This window comes from Anomalospiza imberbis, chromosome 8 (genome assembly GCF_031753505.1).
Source record: "Anomalospiza imberbis isolate Cuckoo-Finch-1a 21T00152 chromosome 8, ASM3175350v1, whole genome shotgun sequence".
Taxonomy (NCBI): domain Eukaryota; kingdom Metazoa; phylum Chordata; class Aves; order Passeriformes; family Viduidae; genus Anomalospiza; species Anomalospiza imberbis.
Window position 1 is genome coordinate 15,245,291 of NC_089688.1, and position 24,221 is coordinate 15,269,511.

At 40.7% G+C, this 24,221-nt stretch overlaps 2 protein-coding genes across 7 annotated transcripts in view; both read right to left on the bottom strand.

Moving 5' to 3' along the window:
* Positions 1-1,261: 1,261 nt before the first annotated feature.
* Positions 1,262-8,284, bottom strand: FUT11 (fucosyltransferase 11). Its single transcript, XM_068198533.1, has 3 exons — positions 7,563-8,284; positions 5,663-6,288; positions 1,262-1,947 (listed from the first exon to the last, which is right to left on the bottom strand). Exons 1-3 carry the CDS (start codon positions 8,253-8,255, stop codon positions 1,800-1,802), a joined length of 1,467 nt encoding a protein of 488 aa, XP_068054634.1. The 5' UTR covers positions 8,256-8,284; the 3' UTR covers positions 1,262-1,799.
* A 1,854-nt stretch (positions 8,285-10,138) lies between these two features.
* The window catches only part of SEC24C (SEC24 homolog C, COPII coat complex component), a 332,064-nt gene continuing 317,981 nt past the window's right edge, over positions 10,139-24,221 (bottom strand). For all 6 annotated transcript variants that reach the window (XM_068198485.1, XM_068198487.1, XM_068198489.1 and 3 more), the window contains 14 exons: positions 22,456-22,571; positions 21,066-21,190; positions 20,615-20,806; positions 19,495-19,588; positions 17,600-17,716; positions 16,935-17,105; positions 16,453-16,549; positions 16,041-16,186; positions 15,513-15,651; positions 14,586-14,704; positions 14,021-14,200; positions 13,182-13,373; positions 12,671-12,760; positions 10,139-12,235 (listed from right to left, as the gene is read on the bottom strand). In XM_068198485.1, the coding sequence (XP_068054586.1) occupies positions 12,095-12,235; positions 12,671-12,760; positions 13,182-13,373; positions 14,021-14,200; positions 14,586-14,704; positions 15,513-15,651; positions 16,041-16,186; positions 16,453-16,549; positions 16,935-17,105; positions 17,600-17,716; positions 19,495-19,588; positions 20,615-20,806; positions 21,066-21,190; positions 22,456-22,571 (1,919 nt within the window). In that variant the 3' untranslated portion in view covers positions 10,139-12,094. The remainder of the gene's footprint in view (positions 12,236-12,670; positions 12,761-13,181; positions 13,374-14,020; positions 14,201-14,585; positions 14,705-15,512; positions 15,652-16,040; positions 16,187-16,452; positions 16,550-16,934; positions 17,106-17,599; positions 17,717-19,494; positions 19,589-20,614; positions 20,807-21,065; positions 21,191-22,455; positions 22,572-24,221) is intronic.

Sequence of the window (24,221 nt, forward strand, 5' to 3'; positions counted from 1 at the left end):
TATAAATGCATTTTAGCTGAAGAATCACTTGTCACTGTTATTAGAAAAGAGATAAAAACCCATTCTTCTCCTAGAAACAATTAGGTGAGAACAATGTACAGTGTAAGCATTTTCTACATTAATAAAAATGCAGTGATAATCATGGGTCTGAAGTCTTTGCTGTCAAGGTGGCCCGATTTTAACATGGCAATATTGTTATGTCACCTGAGAGGGAAACATTGAGATGATCATTACCTATATTGGTATTATACCTGTAATACCATATCTATAACATTATGAAGGGGAATTTGAGGGGAAAGAAAAAGCTATCAGGTGAGCCATACAGCACTAAGCAATAGACAGTGATGCAATTAGGGAGAGAATGTAGAGTCCCTGCTGTTCCTGACTTTTACTGACAGACATCAACTTCCCATAGCAATGCATAAACTGCCTTACAAAATCAAATTACACAACAGACTGTAGACGTTCATTGCCAACAATCTGTCTTAGATACACTCTGGCCCTTTAGTCAGTAGTTAACTTCTGATGGAGGGGAAATAGAGAAAGAAAATAGCATTATACCATTAGAGACATCACTGCAGTGTGGCCATATTTGCCTGTGCGTTGAAACCTTTGACCCTGAATTAATTAGTTTCTTGCAAGATCAATCCACTGCAAGATCAATTATTTCAGAAAGATACCCACTATGGCAGGGAACAGTGGAGTTCATTTATACCTGTAAGCAATACAGTACAGGCTATGCAGCAAGGAAGATCAATCCACATGTTGTCACTCAGGAACTCTGGTCACAGACCAGGATCACAATGTGTTAAGGTCAGAAGAGGACAAAACCATCTCAGTGCACCTGGCTCTGATCACCCACTTCAGCATATAAAGACTTCAAGACTTGTATCCAAACTGCAGAGACCACTGGAAAGGCACCATTGTTAAAATGTATTTGTCTTGGCAGAATGCTGCACATACTCAACAGGAAAAATTGCTAGCATTAAGGAGATAACAATAAATCAAGATTACAGATTTCAGTTTGATGGAAACTTAAGAGAACCAAAGCACAGAATTTTATTTTGTTCTACACAATACCAGGTAATACACTTCCTGGTGTGAAATACTTTGTTGAAAGTTGCAACTTAAATAATTTGTTCTCCCATCCCACTGTACATATGATCTGCTAAGTCATCAAAAGAGGAAAATAAGGCAGAGAGTTAAGTGACCTCCCCGTGGTTATTCAGTTAGCTTGAAAAGGAGGAGTATTTGAGGCATGTTACTTGGGGAGAAGAGACTTTATTGCAGCAGTTTCATAAGGCACAATTGCTCTTCACAGATGTGTCTTTTGTAATTCCTTCACTGGAAAAGCCATTTGTTAATAGCAACTAAAAGTACATCTTAATGAAGAGAATATATGATTGATAAAATACTTCAAAAACCAACTAATATTCTGAAGACTTAAAAAATCCCTGAAATAACTTAGAGCACTTGAGCAAGAGCCTGAAGTCATGTAAGACACAATATAGGTATAGCAAATGCAAAAGGAGAGTAAATTCCTCTTCTGCTCCACATGTTGACACGTACAAGCCGCTAGGAGTGGCTTCACACCACAGAGATGAAATCAAACCAAGGCAGTTACTAACATTTCCACTGCTGAAATCCAATCATAACAAAAACTTACTCACTTTGTGCACTAGAAAAATCGGTCTCTGTTTTTTTGGTTTTGTTTTGTCAAGGCAAACATATGAAGTGAGTACGAATTCACAGTCTCAACTTTCAATGCTATTTTCAAATCAAGCTCTTACAAAGATGGGTCAGTGTTGCCTTGTCCTCTTCAGAAAAATCTCATGCATGTAGTCCCAAAATCTTCCCTGATGAGACTCATTGCGATGAATCATAGCAGTGAGGGCCTCACCCTGATCAAGGCTTTGCCAATAATCCTGCAGCCACATTTCTTTCCAACTGAAACAAAAAAAAGAGACACTATCACAATTAAAAAACCCGAATTAGCCTGCAGCTGTAATAGCACCGAAACCACATTTTTCTTTCCCTTAAGATGAAAACAGGCCCAGAGATGGTCATAACAAAGTATGTTGTTAGTGTGCCACTGTGCTCCAAGTCATTTAGAGAAACTTGCTTTGAAAGTTCTCTGTAGCAAATATAAGTTCACTGTTAGCTTTACCACATTCTAGAAATATCAGCATATATTATCACTATCATGTTAACCACAGAGACTAAATTACTAATTGTAGAGAATAAAAACTTTTATTAAAATAAAATCTATCACAGAGTCCTTGTATTATTTTGAGAGTAGCTTTCCCTGGCCAGTATGCATATAACAGCCTAAAAATCAGGGTTTTTTTCAGATGATCCATTTAAACAACTACAAACTCAGGTTACACATGACAAAAATCATTATTTTCCTTAACACGGATTCTATTCTTCTTCTCCAGACTACATGGGCAAGTATGGGCTGTCTCTTCCTCAGTGCATACAGTTTCCAACTTTTCATAGTACAGACTGTATCACTGCAAATTTCAGCAATTCTTTTCCAGTTCATGACCACATGGACTACTTCTCTCACTTGTGTCATATCAAGGTATGCCAATTATTTACCTCTTCTCCATTATTTCTGCTACCCAGAAACAAATCACAAATTCTGGAAAAAAGGACCGAACACATTGCACTTTATAATATGTCCATATGAATTACCTAATACTTGTTAACTTATATGCAGAATTTTTTGCTTCTTCTCCCTCCAAATCACAGAAATAAATACAGTGGCTCCTGCCTTCCCTCTGTACACCATACACTGCATCCAGTGTGACTGCACTGCCTGGAAGCAGATCTCACCCACCACTGCAGGAAGGCTGCAAGAAATGCCCAAAACATCCCAGTGCCTGTCCTTGTGGAGTGGCAGCCTGTACACCATGGGAATCAGCTTCCGTGGTCAACAGCATCACCTGTGATGGCCCATTTCTGCAGAGTACACCAACACAGACCCCAAAACAAAGCTTTTATCACAGATTCAATGTGAAAGATCATAGACAGAGGCTCACTTCTGCTTTAAAAAATAAATACCTTTGAAAAGGTTCCTTTGCACCACTTGGATGCACTGTGCAATCACACTGCCTACCAGCTAAATTCATTATCCTTTGTTCAAGGACTGCCAACATGAGTTACTTGCTTCTTGCAGCACTGAATAAGGGCACATGTTTGGAAAATGACTCTACTTGCATAAAGTACTAGACCCAAGACTAAGTGGCAGCAAGGAACAGAAAAAAAAAAGAAAACATTTTCCAGATGAATTCTGTGGAAACAATACCAAAAGGAATTCCAATATCCAAGTGAAGACTTTATTGAAAGCAATTTTAAATTGCTGTTATTCATCTGAGAAAATAATTTCACTCTAATTCTGTAAATTGGGAAAACTCAGTATCCCAGGATGAAAAGGACTGTACAAATCACCAGAAACTACCAATTACATACATCTGGCACATTATTATTATTATGAGATACAGATTTATCTTTAATGCTGGATGATTATGGGATTCTATTGCAAGGGCCATCCTACACTTGGCAGATCTGATACACTGTTAAAATTTTTTCTCATCAAAAATAAATTGTGACATCAACATAAAATAGAACTAGCAAAACCATGCTGTTTTCTCTTTTCCTATGCCACCACAGACAAAAACTTTTGGTAACTAAAAAGCGTTCTTACAGTCACATTCTCAAATATCCTACTTTTGGAAAATGAGCCCTTATCAATGAAACAAGCCAAACATGTCTCTTACAAGATGGGAGTTCAAGAGTAACTGAAGATTCTGGTTTCCCCGAAATAGATATTACACTCGGTAGCAGCACTGCAACTCTCAATTTTCTGTACAAAGCAGCTAAGAACTCAATAGATTGTAGTGACTGACCACAACCTGACACATACAACTGCTTGTTCTACAGCTTTTTTCCTTAAGCTTACTTGAGTGTGAAACCCAGCAGTCCAAATACAAGTGAAGCTGCAAGCCTAAGGATTTAAAAACCGCATCCCCACACATACAGCTAAAGGTGTAATAGTGCTCCAGCTACATATACCCACACAGAGATTCTGATTGCAGCAGCGTTCTGACAATTCTGCATATTTATCGACCCTAAAAACCAATTACATCTGGGAATAAGAGTTCCAGAGCATGCAAATGTGTACTGTTACCTTACTGTAACTGGGTTATGTTCTAACATGAACTCCTTTGTTGTCCTCCGAGTTCAGAAGGCTCCAGAACCACAAGTCACAGTGTGTGTTTATAATAGTCAGTCAGACCTTTCATGTTGCATATAGTCTATCACTTGTATCCCCACTAGATCTATATCATTTTCCACAATAATGTTTTTCTAAAGTAACAAAACACTCCATAGACTGGCTCAGTAGGCATTCATCTAAATCGATCACACTGTTAAATAACATTACTGTTAAACTCAGATAAAAATATGGGTATGGTTAGCTAATGTTTTGATGGCAATTTTATGCTATTGTCACACCAGTTAGAAGTATAAGTAGTCATGTTCCATTTTGCAAATAAAAATGGGTAAAGCTTAGATGCTTATCAGATAGAAACCACCGTATTTCACAGGAAATGCCCACAATCATGCTTTGGAAACGATGGACACATATCTTTATAAAGTAAATAGCACTGAATGTAAAAGCTCCCCCTGAACAATTTTTCCAGACACATCTCATGCCTACATATGGGGAGTGTAACAGTGAGACACCGAAACTTCCCTGGGGTGAAACTGTAGCTTGAATTATGGACCAGCTGTTCAAAACTCCCTGCTGATGACCTCTGTGAAGAATGATGGATGCACCTGAGCCTGCGCGTGGCACTGGCAGCAACTCTGTGTGTGCCTTCACAGGTACTTCTCTACTGCCACCTGATGCTCAAACAGAAAACCTCTGGAGTTTGACCGCTTATGAACTCTATAGTGTAGGGTGCTGCATAGCACAATACAAAGAAAAAGAACATTTTGCTATCGAGACTGAAAAAAGGTATTACCATAAAAAAGCTCCATTAAATCAGTCAGCCAACAGAAGGGACAAGAAGCTGCTCAGTCTATTCTCTGTCCAGCACAGTCCCTCTCCTAAGTAAGTGGATGGCATCCCCGAACACAGCCAGAGGTTTGTTGCACAAAACAGCATTAAGTATTGTATTCTGGATGAGCCTTTGCCAATAGGCTGTGAAGTCTACAGGAGTCAACCAGGCCTGCAGTGAACACTGGCAACCCCATTCTTAACTTCTTAACGAAGTCCTTTGTAAGGAGGTACAGAGCTGCTTTTGCCTGAGGGCTGCCAAGTGCTTTACCATCACTGTACTGAAAAACATCCCTCCCACAAGCAAAGAGGCTAAGATAGATAAAGGATAACCCCACTGCTTGAGGTAACAGCATTTTAACAGAATACTGTGAGTGTCACACTCCTCTTTAACTGCTAGCTCCACTGTCCAAGCCTCTTGTTCAGCCTCAGCCTTACACAGTATTAGCAGGACCCCCTACACCACCCACAAGACGTAATACAAAATGTAACTAAAGAAGTAACAAGAGCTCCTTTAAGTGCAAAGCGTAATTAAAGTCACAGCTCCTGTTACTTGAAGCCTTTTTCCCTTCAAAAACCGTAATATTGGCACAATACCTGTCTCCACCAGAGAGGTCTTCAACACTTCCAAACCCAGGGGTTGGCATAGGACATCCCATGTGCTTGAACTGAGCTATATGAGGTCTGGGAGCTGCAATTTTTCCACGAGACTTCTTGTGTTCCTGCTCCTCTTTGATGCGGGTGTTCTCCTTGTCACAGATGAAACACTCGAAGCCATTCAGGTAATTGGGCAGAGTCATGTCATTCACACCCCACTCCCGCCTCTCCAAGCTCTCTAGCAAGAACTGGTTTTTGATTCCACCAGCATTTTTATACTCTAGATACTTCAAATATTCCTCTCCATTCTTGTCCAGGAAATCAAGATACTTTGCCAGCTCTCGGGGGCTGTCAAAATCATCGATAAGAATGATGGAGAGGTTGTTTGGCATCCAGTCCCGCACAGCTGGGGAGCCTCGGTACACTGGGACAGCACCCAAGTGCATGGGACGCCACAGCTTCTCTGTCATGTAGTCATCACATATGGCATTCTCCAAGGCCAGATGAAACTTGTACCTGGCAATAAAAGTCATAAATTCAGAATCTTCTGTAGTGGCTGTAGAAGTGTCTCTCAGTCGCTCACTGGGGAGCTCACGGTTATGCAGGCATTTACCATAGGAGTCAACCTAAAATAACAAACAGCATCTTTACAAAGTGATTTGTTCCCCTGGAACTTGTTTTCAGAACTTGTAGTTCTTGTAAAATTCCTAACTTGGATCAGTTCATAGCTACGTTAATTTAGCTTCATTTTCACTCCAAGGTCTTTCCCTTGAGACTATTCCTAGAGTCCAAGTGCTCCAAGCTTTAGAGAAAACCATGTGCTGAGTTTCAAAAGCAACATTAGCCACACTACAGACTGAGGGGCGAGGGGAGCGCACAGATGCCACCCAAAAATGTATTTATTATCGGATAAATCAGAAATTGACAAGTAAGAACTGCATTTGACTCTATGTCAATTTAAACATTCTCTTTCTACTTAAGAGACATAGTGCTTTACCAAACAGTTATTACACAGAGTTCCAGTCAGTCTCAGCAAGCTGACAATTTTTCCATTTCCAAGACTGAGAAAAATTTATATTGGGAGCTAAAAGAATACTGTCTAAAAATACAAGACAACACGCTTGAGCTGGAACCTGCACCATACTTTGAGAGGACCATAAATTTTTAAAAATTCTTTTTTGATGACCGTACACAATAACTGAATCATGACCAATGGAAACAACAGAAACCACTAGAAAAACATGTCTCTGGCAAAGTCTAAAACCAGATTTTTTTTAAAAAATCAATCTAATATCCTTTACACTTTTTAAGAGGAAAAATGCAGTATGCTTTTTTCCTGCTTGGAAGAAGCGTTATTTTACTTTATGAAGCTACTCACCATCAGCTGTACCACAGCAGTACAAGCCATCACAGAAACAACGTGGTCCTACCACAACACAGGTAAGGAGCAGATTCTCACAACAGAGCAACCTGCCTTTTAATTTCACTCCTGTACTTTCAAACGGGAAGAAGGCTTGTAAAGGGACAGCCTTCCTGTATGCTAACTTCAAAGTCCAGACATTTCAGCAACTTCTAGCACTTGATTCACAAGACTGAACTTATTGAGGCTTTGCCCAGCTTGTAACTGATCCCGAATGCGGCCAACTCCACATCTAACATCTGCATCAGGCCTACCTACTGACACGCGGTGTAGTCTAGATCACGCTTTGGGAAGGAATACAACTAGTTTTTCTGTCCAGCTTGGAGTCAGCATGCATCCCGTTATGATTCGTGTCTTGGCTAAAAACAAGGACAAACAAACCCCATTAAAACGAGGCGGCAGAGGGGGGCAGCCAGGTGTTCCCAGCTCCGACAGCTGGGAACCGACACCACGGCTTCGCCGCGCACTCAGCCCACCTACCTGGATGTACTTCATGAGCTCCCGCACGTAGCGGTCCCTGTCCGAGGGCACATCGCAGTGGGACTGCATGTACAGCACCGGGCCGTAGCCCTTCCGCCGCCACGCGTCCTTCTCGGCCAGGGCCACGGCCGGGGCCCGCAGGTACGCGGTGCCGGGCAGCCACTGCAGCGTGAGCGGGTAGTCGGATTCCCGGCGGAAGGTGGCCGTGTAGTTGAAGAGCCGGATGCCGGGCGAGTGCGAGAGCACGTAGTTGTTCATGGGGGACTCCTCGTGGAAGAGCGCCCAGGTCTGGTGGGGCAGGCGGGGCAGCGGCGCCTCGTACGCCCTGAAGTCGGTGCCGTAGAAGATGAGCGCCTTGGTGCGGCGGTGCCGGGCCACCCGCCGGCTCCGGGTGACGAGGCAGGAGCCGCGGGGGCAGTCGATGCGCTCCGTGTCGCCGGGGAAGTGCGGGAAGAGGCTCCCGCTCCACCACAGCAGGATGGGCAGCGCCTTGTTGCTCCGCGTGTCGTTGTTGCCGGGCCCGCGGTACGACGCGGCGGCGACGAAGGCCGCGCCCGGCGGGACGGCGTCCTGCGCCCACCCATCCGCCCCGCACGGCTCGGCCGGCTCCTCCACGGCCAGAGCCACTCCCGCGCTCCAGGCCAGCGTCAGCCACAGGCCCGCGGGCCCCCACCCCGGCCCGGCACCCCCCATGCCCGGCCCGTGCCGCGGGCCCGCCCCGCCGCCCCAGGAAGCGGCGCTGGGCCCGCCCCGGTGGCACCGTCACGGGGCGGGCCGGGGGCGGCACCGCCTTCCCCGCCCCTCTCAGCTCGGACCGTCAGTGCGCCTTCGCCGTGGCTCGGAGGGGCAGCGACACGTACCCCTGCTCCGGGGCAGCGAGAGCCTTGCTGCAGCGGCTCGACGAGGTGACCTATTCGCAGCTCCCTCCCAGCCCCGCTGTACAATGGCTGAAGCTGCTGTAAGCCTCTCTGCCTCTACCGCATCCGTCTGTGCTTACAGCGGCCCCCGCAGTACCTGCAGCTGACAGAGATAAAGCCGAGCTGTTCCCCGAAGGCGCAGCATGCCGCGACGGAACGCACCTGCAGAGAGAGGGCTCCTGGACCAAGCGAGCGGTCAGCTGTTACAAGAAAGAGCCCCCAGCTCAGCTCCTGTTGGAGACCATAAAGGGAAGGAACAGAAAATACCTTTTACTATCAGAAATCTGCTGTTTGGGTTTTTGGGGTTGTTGTTTTTCTGGTTTTTTTTTTGGTGTTTTTTTTTTTTTTTTTTTTTTTTTAATATCTACAGGTAGTTTTAAAGCTCCCTTGAAAGCTACTTTTCTGTACCAACCTTGAATAATTCCTACAGTATTAAAATATTCTGTAAATGGGAAAGTGGTTTGGGCTACACTACATAAATCCCAACAGACATATTCTAGAATTACCAGTCAGTTGCTCAGTTACACAACTGCTAAAAGCCTCACATTAACTTCTCAAGAGACAACATAATATTTATAAATTATCAGCTATAAGACAGGACATTAGTTAGTATGGACACAAGGCAAAGAAGTATTCTTCAGCTTTGTTAGAAACAAGCTAAAGAGGGAATAGTTTTCCTTTGCTTTGCAAAGTCAGGTGTAGACACTGCTTGGGCCTGCTCCAACAGCACCACACTGTCCTCCACTTGGGCCCAGAGAGAAGGTAACGGACATGGGCTCTCCAAGACAATTTTCACAAGCATCAGGATGTGCTGCACAATTTACTCCACAAGATTAATGTACAAGATCCACAAGGCCCATCATTATCACACCAGTTCTGTGGCAGATCCTGGACATAATGTACATTCTATAGGAGACAAAGCTCAAAAGTATTTGACAGCAAATTTAGTATTATTGGATATTTAGCAATGATTGTCTCGTGCTTTCATACAATTTGTTGTAAGTCTATCAGCAAACTGTACAACAGCAATATTCACAGGTACAGTCAAGATAACACTGCCAGTTCACTCTGAACTTTATTTTTGCAATTAGCAACATTCCCAGCAAAAAAACCTGCAACCCAACCCCCCACCCCCCAAAAAAACCCACCAAAACCAAACCCCACAAAAAAAAAACCTACAAAAAACCCAACCAAACCCCCCCACCCCAACCAATTCACTCAGGTACTCTTAACTCTGAAATACGAGCTCTTTTAAGACTGCTGAAGTAATAACTTGACATTGTCACAAGGTAAGGGCAATATTTGCATAAGCAGACCAAAACCCCCCCCACCCAGTCAATGACTCAAGCTGTGTCAGCAAAAAAGGGAATTTCTTTATGAAATGGAAATTCAGACAGGGCAGAAAATCAAAACCCAATCACCTAAATAAAGGAACACTGAGATTAAACAGTACCTTTTGTCTGTTGGCTTTTGTTGAATTTCTTATCATTCAGTGAGAATAACAACAACGACAAAAAAAGAAAGACTGAACTTGGTTAGTAGAAGATTGCACTGTAAAGGATCAATGAGCTAGACTTCAGCCCTTCCCATTCCCCCCCTCCCGCAAAATACAGGGTTTGGAAAAATAAGCAGTGTTTATTTACTAACAATGACATAAAATACATCTTATAATATTTTTATTTCTTTACAAATTAAAAGATGCATTGGAAAAACAAGTGAAGAAAATGAAAGGTTCATTCATGATTTAATTTCCATCCCCGCACCCCCCAATATTAATACTAGAAATTAGTATTTGTGGAAGTCTGTGGTTGCTGTGCATTATATTCCTGGGAAGTTCTTTTTTCCCCCTCTGATTAAAAATCCTCTAGATTTTTTGGTTGGAGGCAGTATGTGGAGTAAAAAGTCAGCCACATTCATACAAAACCGCTGAAAGTTCTGTCAACTACATCTTGAAAGAGTTTCTGCATTACAGTTTTCATGTTCCCCTTTCTGTGTAGTGATGGGAGGGAAGACAAACTAGCAGCATTAGAAGAAAAATGGATTTATATACATGCTACAGGACATGGAACTACAACCACAGCCAGATATTTTTCTGATCTTAACAAGGGCTTTCCTATGAAATATCAAGCCCAGATAACATGTTCTCTAATCCATCCACATTCTTCCTTTCACTTTTAGTGCTATTGGTAGCTTAAACTCCTGGGTACTGGAAGAACACCTGTTAAGTGTTCAAGTTAAAATATACAAGATCCCTTTCAAAAGTGAATAAACAAAGCCCTTAGAATTCTGAATTTGATTACACTAGCTCCCTCTTCACAGGAGTCTTCTCATCCACCATTGCAAAATGGAGCAGCAGAGCAGCCAAAGTGGATGGATTAATCTGTCTGAGGTATTTTAGTTTAACAAACAGGCTTATAAAGGTTTTGTGCAAGCTGATCAGTAGACAGAATGTGGAGGGTATAAACATCCAGTAATGAAACTCTTTGCTATGGCCCAGGTGCTGTCAATAGCCAAAATCAGGTACTTGCAATACCTGTTACAGTACAGTCTAAATCTCAAGGTTTTGTATCCCCTTCCGTGTGTTCCAGGGTACAAAGCAATCTCAAATTCATGTCAGTATAAATCAAACTCCTGCTTGTTGGCTATGATTCACAAAAATATGGTTGAAAATGGCCACTTCCTTATCATTCAGTTCCTACACAGTCCCTCGTCACCTTGTTGAAAGTATTTTCTGCTTAAGGTTAAGAAGCTTTTGTTCCCACCACCATCTGACAGACAGGTATACTCTGCAGGAGAGGTCATGGAACATGGATTGAGTAGGACAATACAGAGCCGTGCAATGAGAAGGAAAGGAGTCACCACACATGTCAACAGGAAGTACCATCTCTACCCCTATACTGTTCAGAAGCTGTTGATTTTGCCCACTTAACTACTGATTACTCCATTACAGTTCTGCACAGCAACTTATAGTACGGGGAAGATTGTGGAGGGAAGCTTGCCCTGCTGCCTCCTGGCTTACCACTCATTTCATGTTTCATGGCTTTCTGGTTTGGACAGCCACATGATACATCTGTGCTCTGACAGATCATGTTTCCCTCTTTAAAGGAGATACAAAATGTTTGGCTGCTTCCAGCTCCCATCACCTGACCTACCTCTTGCCCTCCCCACCTGTGCATCCTCTTCACACTTGGAGCATGCACACACACCCACACAAATGCACAGCAGCTACCAGAAGTTTTGAAGAGTTATCGCTTTTTCACCCAATGTTGAATCATGTACAGTGAACTGAAAAAACCCTACATTCATTACAACAGGATTAGCGAGCATGGGGTGGGGTGGGGGGTGAACTCCTGCCAAGCACAGGAAACAATTTAGATGCAAATAGAAGACCTGGTATCAAAGGCCATTTTTTTTTTTAGCCCTCACCAGGAAAATATTTCATCTCTCATATGGGATTGGGAAAGGTTGAAAGGATTTCTGCTAATGCAATGTGTATTAAAAATTATGGAATTGTACAGATTTCTATGTTGTCCTTTTGGAGGGCGCTGGACCTTCTGATCAGGTCATTAGTGGAGACTGAAATGTCACTGCTGAGTTCTAGCACCACTCACTCCTCTAGCTCAGTAGCTGCCGAATCTCCTTGTGCATGTGACACAGGAAGTCCACATATGAAGCTCCCCCACTCAGGCTCTTGTCCTCCACTAGAAAGTGTTTGAACAGCATTTCCAGCTTATCTTCTTGCTTCACAATTATCAACTGCAAGAAACCAAATAAAACAGGAACAAACCAACAGTGAGTAGCTATTAGAATTAATCTTCATGGGGAAAATAGAGCAAAAAGCTAAATGCTCAAAACTCCAAAGATAGCCAGCCAGAATCACAGCATATAAGGCTTATGTGCTTTGACTTCTGTAACTCAGCTGGGTTAAGCCTCAATCCTTTCTAAACAGAAGGAAAATACCATATATGTAGTTCATATAGTAGTGTATTGTAATAGGTCTGAAAAAGGAAGTTTTAGAACTATGGTAAGCACAAAACTCCAAAACTAGTGAAATTTGTTTTCAGATTCTTGAAAACTTTGAATAACATTTATGAGATTGGGAAGAGTAAGTTCAGGACTGCAGCATTACCAGGCATCAACTGACTCTAAGAGGGAAGGGGATTTAAAGCTGTAAACGAGGGACATTTTTACCTTCATGTAGCGGGATCTCTGCCCTTGAAGCATATCAACAATAGATCGCACTTTCTTTGAAAAGGGGTTTTCCAAGACTGGAAGGGTACTCTGGAATGAAAGATATCCAATCCCCATTAATCTTGGGAAGTAGAGCAATGTTAAACAAGAGTCAGCAGTTTTGGCATACTCTAAAAGGGTAGAGAAATATCTACCCCATTAGCATACAATTTCTTTGACTTCAACTACTTAAAAGAGAATGTAACATGAAATCAGAATTAGAGGTCAAATATTTATTCCATTTAGAGATCAACTGTTCTCTTCAATGTTAATGACATGACTTGTCAAATAAACCTAGGCAAAAGCATGCTTGGCATGTCCAGACTATCAACATTTCCACCAGTTTCACACATCCGTGCTTCTCTCATTTCTATTATGAAAAATGAAATGCTATTTTTTCTACTGGCTTTCTCATTGTTTTAAGTTTTGGGTGACTATCACAGACTAGCTCCCACACTGCCATCCAGCTCACCAAGGCATTGCTAATTTGACTGAAGGATGACACTCCAAAGAGGTTCTGGATCAGGCCTTGCTGCACGTTGACTCCCACCCATACAAAGATGTTCAGCCCGTTCTCCAGCAGGTAGATGTCACCCTTGGAGAGACGCTCCTCGGAGTTCCGAATGGCTGCTGGCAAGGAGCCACTGTCAATATCTGCTTTGGTCTGTTTTACAGGGAAATAAAAATGACAGTAAAATAGAAGTTATAAAACAAGAACACCTTATGAAGTCCTGAAAATTTCTGCCATGAAGACCCTAATGATTTTCTCATTTCTAGGACTCTCAAGACTGCAATAATTGTGACTGAAGTAGAATTTTCCTTAGTTTTTTTACTCAAAGTGACACAGAAACAGTTCAGAGACTCTTGGTCAGCAAAAGAGAAGACAAGGCTTCTGTGAAAAGACTCAAGCTCAAATATCACCTCCTGGAGTAGGAAGGTAATTAGTTTTTAGTGTAATTCAAGCAACTATAGTAATGAAAAGTCAGAACAGTATGTGGAGTTACCTTGCAATACTGAAAATTACTAGAAAAAGTTGTAAGCTTTAGGACTTTCAAAAAAGACTATGAAAGGGTCAAAAGTGTCTTCTTTGTCACTAGTCATATGCTTACAGCTCAGGAAAAAAGTATGCCCCAAGAAATTCACAAGGTGCAGTAATGCTGAGCAAAATGAAGTGAAATATCCCAACAGATGGCAGATCCCCAAACACTTCTCAAATCACTTTCCCTCACTAAAATATGAATGCCAGTCCTGAAGATGAGGCAGTGAGACAACAGCAAGCCTCAAGGGCTAAGGAGCTCTTGAATTACTCACCAGGGGCAAAAGCCTGGGATAAAAGAAAACATTTGTTTCAGCCACGTCCATGGATGTCACTAACTGACGGATGTAGGCACGGTCATCTGTTGTGACCTCTGGGCCAGGCTGAAGTACGTCACTCTTCAACACACAGTTCAAGTACACAGGAAGCAGCTTCATGCATTCGGGGAGGATGAGCTACAAGTCACAAGCAGACAGAAGCTGGTCAGCTGTCTTGCTAAATAAGCTTTTGTTTGACAAAACAAGGCTTGCATGAACCAACAAAGTGTGGTACAGCCATGAGGAGTGAAAGCTGATAGTCTACTTGTATCATGGACTGCAAAAGAAACATAAAACCTTTCCCTGAAGCAGGCAGTGCTCCCTGGGCTCCAGACAGATGTTCAAGAAGCCATTCTCAACTACAGTTTTACTTGTAGTAGTGTATTTACTTTCCTGAGTCTCCTCTTTGCAAATTTCTGCTGAGGAAAGGAATTGGCTTTTTTTGAGCAGGCTAAGTAAGAAGAAGCTGTCATCACTTTTTAATTTCCAAGCCTGGGATTCCAGTGAAAGCAGTGGAGTTTACCTGGCCAGCAGAAGAGGGACTAGCACAGTTCTTTCGATAGCAGGCTAGGATCTGGGCACACTGGTTGATCAGTGCATCTCGTACAGTCTTCACTGGACTACTCAGGACTCCACGATATGCTGTCCAGAGAGAGGAAGAGATGGACTGCTGTCAAGTTCATTGCTCAAGAACAGCAAAACCCCAACAGTACTTCCACAAAGGAAATCTAAACAACTATTGTTTATGGAAGCCTTTATTCTTTCCACTTCAAATTTGTAGGAAAATGATGATATATTCATATTGAAAACATGAAGAAGCTTACTTACACCCTTTTATTACATAATCTCGAACTCTCTATCTCCTACGTACTTAAAATATACTTATCATAATTGAAAGTATGGGGTTCTATAAAAACTCCTTTTATAGACTGGCCATCTTCCATTAATGGTCTGAAAATTGACTGTTTCCTTCATTTTAATGGCAATAAACATACACAACTCAATCTCTGTTGTATTTCTAGGCTTTTACTGCAAGCTAGAAAGGGTAAAGACGGTACAGCGCATAAGTGTATGACATTTAACTCATATCTATGAACAAAGGCCACCATTTCCTATTGTGAAAGCAAAATTCTTCAGTAGTTAAGGAATGAACTAGAACAGCCCAAAAACAAATACAAAGATGAATTCAGACAGCTGGCAATACAAACTGTTATTAAAAACATTTAGAAAAGAATTTGTATGAAGAATAAGCCTACACCCTCCATATGTACCTCTTGTCCTAAGCAGCAATACAATCATCACAGCTTTATGCTCTTTCCTATAACTGACTGAAGTATCAGAACTGCCACCTGACATTTGAAGCAGGAAGAATAAACAGGTGTAACTGGGTGACAAAACAGGCATTTTAGTAGTTAAAGGCTGCAATTCTTGTTTCCATATGTACCCTTACCATACTTAGCCAAGTAGTTGATGAGGGTGTCAGTCTCACAGTTCCGATAGAGGTCAGCAAGCTGCGTGCAGCAGTTTAAGGAGAGATTGTGAATGCGGAGTCGTCGCTGTCCTGCACAACTTGTATACAGCAGAGCACACTGCAGGAGACAAAAATGCCAGGAGACAGAGAAATGAGGTCCTGCTACAATAAGAAGGGCAGGGTTAGAATATACTTTATTAAAAGGTAGGACTCAGATGCAAAAACAAATAAGGTAACTATGTAAAAGACTTGGACAATAAGCTAAAAGTACATGCTAAGAATCATGGTCAGTGAAAGGTAACAAGCAGCAATTTTAGCAGCTGTATTAAGGGACCTGGTCTTAGAAAACAGGACTGTAGTTTGAAGTAGTCTAGGTCACCCTCAGAAGAAGTATGCTGGAAGGGTATGGTAAGATGCAGAAAGAAAGAACAAACAATTCCTTGAAGAAGTGTCAAATAATTCAGTTCAATTACCAACTCACTTCTTCTACAAAGCCTTCCCCCTCACCTGAAGCAGTGCACCACTATCTTCACTCAATTTATCATCATGCTTGAATTCCACTGTGATTGTTTTATCACAGTCCAGACCTGCCATCTCTACATCAGTTGTGTTGCTCATATAGAAAGCTCCAAAAAAGTCTGTTGCTCTAATACCTAAAGAGGGAAAAACCCAACATGAACCACTGTTTTCAACAGAATATGAAGACAGCCAGCCTTTTGACCCTGACACCAAGTTATCCTGACAGATTTCATCAGGGATCTTTGCAGTCTCAACAAAAGTCTTAGAATTCCAAAACTTTAGCAGAGCTTTTGGGATAGCGTAGTCACCATGTGATTTAAATTACGGGAAGATTTCTTTCTTCCCATGAGACATGCTTGAAGTGGTCAATTTATTAAGATTCCTCCATGCTAACACCCACCTGTGCTTGTGCGCACTCTCATTACAGCATCAAATCCCACTTCTTTCTGGACATCCCTTCTCAAGTCATTCAGGAATCTGTACTGGTCTGTCTCCAGCTAGAAGGCAAGCAGTAATTGAAGTTTCACATTTTCATAAATCAGACTGGCTTCATAAACCATAAAGTAATTTAAAACAAGATACGAACTCCTGTGGTCTTACTTTAAAAGTCAGCCGTGATATCAGGCTCAGTGGCCTGCTAATAAAATATTGTGCTAAGAGGTAACAGCCTACCTCTTCCTGTTGGGTTTTGTTATTAACAGATGTTTGTATGAAGACACAAAGCTATCAAATAATTTTTCTGATTATCTTGAAATTTGAGTAGCCATTTACTTCCAAAGTAGTATTTCTTCACTATGGTTTCCACTATGAAAAAAAGAACTCTCAGCTAAACAGTCATTCTTACTTGGATCAGACAGCAGGCTGAGTCAATGTCACTCCTACCTGGAAATAAGCATACTTATAAATGGAGCCTCCTGTCTGGTAAGGTACCACACCCAGCGTGGCCACATCCAAATACTGGTTTGGAAACAGGAATAGATCCACACAGCAGCCCTGGGCCACACAGTCCTTGGCCAAGTTGTTGTAAAAGCTCGTCTGTGGTTGAAACAAAGTCTAAAAAAGGAAATCGGAGATGACATCAGAAATTCGTCCAGGAAAAGCAAAGTGAGATCCAGTTTATAGTCCCAATCAATACTCTTATACTAAGTCTTTCTTCAGGAAATCTTTCTTCAAGTCTTTGTTCAAATAGAATCATTTAAGTTCTCCCTGACTCTACCTTTGAAGAACTGTTAATTATTATGAAAATTACTACACATTTTGCTTTAATTGTAAATTCAGCACATTTACTTTAACCCAGATTTGGTATTTTATCCTGTGTAATAATCTAGAGCTAACTCTTCTTGTTCTCAGTCTAGAGCTGTTCTTATGATGTCAAGTCTCCATATCCCTGCTTGGGAACAGAAGATAAAAGTGGAATGTTAAAAGATATTAGCTGGGACAGTTATAGTATGTGCTATCCTTGTAATTTTTAAAATGCTGTTTCAGTTATTTTATTTCATAAAAAGCATAATATACCCTTATGTAAGGATTATGCAAACCATTATTACCTTCTCCTTATCTGTGTTGATGAGTTTCCTATCATCCCTGTTCTTTAACTTTCCTGGAGCCTCTGCGATGGGCAGAGAGGTGTGGAAAATGAAGAGCTTGCCAGCACACTCAGCTGCCTGCAGGAAAGTGAATGCAATAACAGAGGTTAGAAACATTTACAGAAACTGTAAGGGAAGCTGTGATTCAAAAACAAACATTCAAGCAACCTCATCACTCTTTTAATGTCAGGGTCATTCTACCAGACACACAGGCTCACTGTCACTTGGTTATGTGACTAGTGTCCAACGGAAGAAGCACAAATTACTGGTCAGTTACAGAAGAGCAAGTTTGAGCTTTACTGGATTTGTGCTAATTCCATAGCAGGGAGAAAAGGACTTTCTCCAAGGATACAGAACAGTAAGCAGGACCCAGATACAAAAGGTGTTGTGCAAATGTATTGCATTGTCTTCTTCCCTGATTTACAGTTACTGAATTTCTGGAAAAAAAGTCACAGAAATGGCAAAGAACTTTGTAATCTGAGCTTCGACAGATCAGGAATTTTAAATCAACACCCTATGGCAACATTAGCTAATGTTTAATAGGTTTTTTTTCTCTGACACATACAGTATGTAAAAAGTCAATTAGCAATTTTTACTATTTCTTGATTGAACAATTTTAACAAAAACTGAGTTTTAAGAGAGACTTTTAAGGATCATTCCCCCTGTACTCAGCACTGGTGAGGCTACACCTTGACATTTTGGGCTCTTCACTACAAGGACACTGAGATGCCGTAGCATGTTCAGAGAAGGGCTATGGAGCTGGTTAAGGGTCTGGAGCACAATTCTTGCTTGAAGAGTGAGTGAGAGAACTCAGGTTGTCCAGCCTGAGAAGGAGAAAAGGGAGGCTCAGGGGAAATCTTGCCCTCTACAACTACCTCAAAGGAGGCTGTAGTCAGGTGGGAGTCAGCCTCTTCTCCCATGTAATATGACATAGGACAAGAGGAAATGGCTTCAAGTTGCAGCAGTGGAGTTTTAGATTAGATATTGGGAAAAACCTCTTCATGGAAATGGTTGTCAAACACTGGAACAGGCTGCCCAGGGAAATGGTGGAGTTACCATCCCCGGAGGTATTTAAAAGATGTGTAGAAGTGTCACTTAGGAACATGGTTTAGTGGAAGACTTGGCAGTACTGGGTTAAAAAAGGTTGGGCTTATAGTAAAATTCTTTTCTAACTAAAATGATTAACTGACTGATGTGACAGACAAATAAGAGCTTTGTCAACAGTTTGGGGCTAAGTCATACAGGCTTCAAAATCAATTTGATCAGTAGATACTAAGCAGAGTTAAACCATGCATGTAATTATGTCTGGATGAAGTACTAGAATGGAAGAACTTTAGGAAAAGTTTACTTGGTTAGCACATTGTTGCAGGCAGCTTCAACAGATTGTTGAAGGCAACTCCAACAACTTGAAGTTGTTGCAGGCAACTTCAAACTTCTCTCCTTTTATTTAAGATTCTACCAGAGTACAGGATTAAAAAGACACCAAACTACAGAACACCTCCATGAGACTTAACAGACTTCAGCACCTGTTTTTTAATGCTGGATGGTCTTTTTTTCCCTGTAGGTTCTGTAAACTGTTTAAAGCAAAACCCAGACAGACAACTGAGAGTAAGCCATGTTCTTGCACTTTGAAAAAAAATATTTAAAAAAGCATTGGGTAACGAACATACGGATAGCTGCACAAAACAGAAAGTTCATGCACTTCAAGAATGAGGCAAGTACTCCCTACATGTAGTGCATCTACTAAAAGGAGCTTACAAAATCTTTAGAATTGTCTTATTAGTGTATTGTTACCAGAATATGAACTTCAGAGTACTTGGCTGAAAACAATTTGTCATAAAAATGCATTTACTAACCTTCAGTGCCTCGAGCCCTGCTTGAATCACAGGTGCAAAAACAGTCTCTGTTTCTCTTGTGTCTGCAAACATTTCTGGAATCTGATCCAGCAAACTAACAAAGAACATGAAAAAAAAAAAGAGCAATTCAAGACCCCATTTAATAAGAAAAGCCACACAGTTGTAGTTGATGATTAACAGGATTAAGGTGGTTTAAACAGAAGTCCCTAATATGTCTGTAAATTTGCATAACTTTTACAGTATTTGGCATCTCGTCTGTGAAAAAAATGCTGTACTGTTCTCCATTGGTTTCTCTCATCTATATCCTCAGTGCCTTCTGTATAGCCTCAAGTGGTGCCTATTCCACAGATCTTCTGTGTTTCTTATCTTTTAATGTATTCCAATATACATAGGTAAGTAAATTCTTAGGAAATGCTAGTGACATTTGGCCTCTGTTTGCCAAGCATTTTGTGTACTACTCAAAGATTAACAGGCTTAACCCACAGTTTTGTATGTATGCCTGTTTAATACATTAAAAAGCAGGCTAGAAATTTTCTCTAAAAACATGCAATTCCAGGTCTATTTCCCAAAATGTATTTAGCTATACACCATAGATTAACTACAGTTCAAGTACCACAGTAAACAGTTTGCCAAAACTTTGCTAACTTATTTCTTTCCTTTCAGATTTTATCTTCTCTATCCCACTTACTCTGTTTTCTCTACAGAACCAAAACTGGACACCCTTGTTGTCTCAGTCTGCAGTTATTTAAGCAGTTGACTGAATCACTAAGACAGTGATTCAGTATTCTTAAAGCTTTCACTCTGCATCATCCTAGTTGCGTTTTGCTGTGGCTTTATTTCAGGTGGGGTTTTTTTTTTTTTTTTTTTGATTTTGTTTGTTTGTTTTCCCTTTTTTTTCTCCCCAGAAATGCCCTTCTGCACTAATTCCCCCTTATATACACTTTCTGCCAAGCTGGACTATGAGCCAAATAATCCCTTAGCCCTTCAATTTCCCCATCCTACTGTGCCAGCTTAAGCTCAAAGAGTACAGTAAGTTACTTGACATGACAATTAAGCACATAACATTTGAATCTACCAAACAAGTATTTTACTACACATATTGTAAATCAATTTTTATTACCTGGCAATAACTGTCCTGGACTCATTCACATTCACTAGAAAACCATCAAGGAGTGGCACAAACATATCTGCCACATCTGAGACCACCATCATTTGCGGCTGTGCCAGTGAGCTCTTCACATTATAGAAGTGTAGAACTTTGTTGTAGGTGACAAAGCCTACTCGAATGGCTGATTCCTCCATGTTCCCTTCCCTGTAAGAGATATACTTGCCTTCACATCCAAGAAGAGGGATAAACCATTACATATAACCAACACATTAAGGGAAAAATGAAAGGAAGTAGAATTTATTTTCACCTAGAAGGGTATCAAGAAAGATGTTCTGCTTGGCCTTTTTCTGAAGAAAAGTTTGACAGGATAATCAAGTAATTTTTAAACTTCTAGCATTTTTAAAGAGAAAAAGTAACAGCATCCCCTGTTTGCACTGACTACAGTAGTTCACAATATACCTACCTAGGCAGATAATCTAGGAGTAACTTTAATTCTTCACATATTAGCCTCACTAAGCCACTCTTCACAGCATTGTAAGACACATCAATCATAAAAATGAAAGCAGGTGGACTCGGAAACTTGTTATTCTGTGAAAGAGACGGAATAAATCACACTATTGCCATGTAATGCAGCTCACAGAACAGCTCCGTAACACAGACAAATCAATGCCAGTCAAAACTTTGCTGCTCTCACGTACCTCTGTAACCGTGAGCAGCAGTTGTTTCTTAAGCTCTCTCTCCTATCCTTTTCCAACTAACAGACATGGTACCATACTATGTTTGAAATGGACTGGTATTAAATGCCCTAGACTGACTTTAGCATTGATCAGAGAAGAACAGTTATAACTAAATAATCCATTTACATGACTAAGCTAGATTGGAAAAGTGGATAGGAAAGATTTCTGCCAGTTCTCAAGACTTTGGACCCTCACCAGACTTGTCATAGGTGATTCCATCAATGTAAAGTAAAAGATTTTCCTCTCCAAGGATTACAAGCTTTTCCTTCTTAAAAATCAGGCTTTCTTTGGCAATGAAAACCTTCTTTTAGTCAATAGTTTTCTGAAGTTTATAGGTCATCCTAGAACAAGCACTCAGAACAAAAGCAAAACGTAGGAACTTTCAAAAAAGCTATGAAGATCACATCTTGTTTGATTCATAATTCTTCTTGTGCTGTTAGAAAATAATTGGACTTTTGCTTAACTCAAAGTAAAGCAGAGGCATTAGAAGGCAACCAGTATCAACTTGCAACATTTAGGCATCTACTTTCTCAGCACAATATTTCAGCAGAGATATAAGTTGCTTTGATAAATACATTGCACGTATTTTCCCTATTCCTTAGAAGTTAATTATTATTTGAATCTTTCATTTAAAAGCAAACCAGTAATGAAATAGACATTTCCTCACTATTCTTGTGCTTCTAGTCACTATGGCTGTATTTGAAATTGAAGTTCAATAGGTGAGGTCTGCCTTGGAGAACAGGGGGCACATTGCATAGTTACTATTGTACTTGCATTGAACCCCTCCTACAATTCCCTTTTCTGCCAAGGACTACTGCACAAGAATCCCTTCCTAAGGTAAGTGCAGCTATAGCTGCTTATATAGCTCCAGAAAAAAAAATACAGAGACAGCTAATAAATTATATTATGTTATGTGTGATCAGGACCTCCACTGGTTTTGTAAGTAAGCAAACAAGCATGTTATTTTACACAATAAAGTGGGCTGGATTAACGCTGTTAATTATCTCTGACAGCTAGAAATCAGCCCCAGACAATTCATGCCTTTCTTACTTCCAAGAAAATAGTCTTTTTACTTAAAAGCAAAATAAATACAGCAATAAAAACATACTACTGTACCTTGCAATAGTCAACTGTTGCTAAAAACTCATATGACCCCAGTGATAACTCAGGTCGGTCATAGAAATCTACTCGCTTTCCAGTATGGTCCAAATGTTGGAAGTAGTGAGGTGGAACTGGGAAAGGAAAAATCATTAAGCTCAGTGGTATGCCCATAATAAACACTGTAACTAGAGAGCCAACATGACAACAGCTGTTTCAAACAAAACTACAGAAAAGTAAACTAGCACTTTGGGCTAGCACAGTACTAAAAATATTAATGCAATTTAAGAATATCATTAAAACAAAACAATACAAACTTATTCCAGTTTGTCTCATGCACCAGACAGCACACAGTATAGTTCCTGTTATACATTTCTTGAATCTCCTTTCCATTTCATATCAGAAACATCACTACAATACACTTTAAGGATTATTCTGAAGGATCTAGCCCAAAGGAAAATACAACCATCCCATGTAAGTAGTAACAAATTACTTAAAAGAGAGTTTGAGGCAAACTACAGGCTACAGCATTACTGACTCAAGTCAGGCTTACTAAAATACTGAGCTTCTTATTTTGCTATATAAGTTAGTTTTTCCTTCCCTTCCTGTGCTGCACAGAGTGAAGCCTCCAGAGACTCCCATAATGTTTTTATCAGAATAGACAGAGTACTTACAGTGGATTAAGGAGGAGGAACAGAAGTGCAACCACATGCCCAGAATCCACTACTTTTGTGTTAGCACAAGGTATCAGAAAATAAACTGGGAGTGAAGCTAAATTTTTGCCTACAAAAGTCAGCTGCAGAAACAAAGTACTTCCCTTGTGCCCCAAGAACTACCATGACAGACACTCCCTCCAGCAGAACTGCTCAGGTGACAAAATTTATTCTGGCTACAGCTATCTATACAGCCCCAGATTAAAAAGAGATTACCTGGAATGACATTATTCACCATATTTAAACTATTCTAAGCATTCCAAGTTTCAAAAGTTCAAAAGAAAACAAAGTGATATCATTAAGATTATATATAAGCTTTTATCACTCTTTTCTCCAAGTACATATCCCATACAAGCTAAATGCCTGATGGTATTTGCAGAGAGAACAAAAACTGTTACTAAGTTTTAGGTAAAACTACATTGTGTTTTCACAGTATTGCTTTCATCAGCAGTCTCTCAGCATCCCTCCCTTTTCTGCCTCTGCTCAGTTGTTACAGGTACAGCCCTTCATACAGCTGCTGAGTGAGCAGGACAGGGAGTGCATGCAGGCAGAAAATCACCAGACAAAATTGTTTTTTAATGTTGGCCATTTGTAATCCCCATTTTGGTTAGTACAAACAGTTGTACAGCATAACTGAGGTGGTAAGAACAGTCCATTAAAAGCCAACAGTGCTACCAAATGGAACACTGAAAACATCATCTTAAGGTTTGCTGTACCTTACTTTCCACTGTGCCTTCAAAACAAACCTACACGTCATGTTATGAGCAGCTCATTGTGACTTCTGCTTAAAAGGAAACATGTTTTGTACTAATTTAGAAGAGCAACTAATATTAACTGGCCTGTACTGAACACTCTTATTCAGCTGTAGCAGATTTAACTACAATCTCATCTCTAAGGACTGTTAGTGAGACAAAAAAAAGGCTTTGTAAGAAAAAAAATCCTAACACATGCTACTGACTAGATCTATATCTCAGTCTGTTAAAAAACCCTGTACTTTTGAAATACCAAAAGAAAATACAATAGACTTTTAAACCACCAGGCATTATGCTACAAATATGTCATATAAAAATC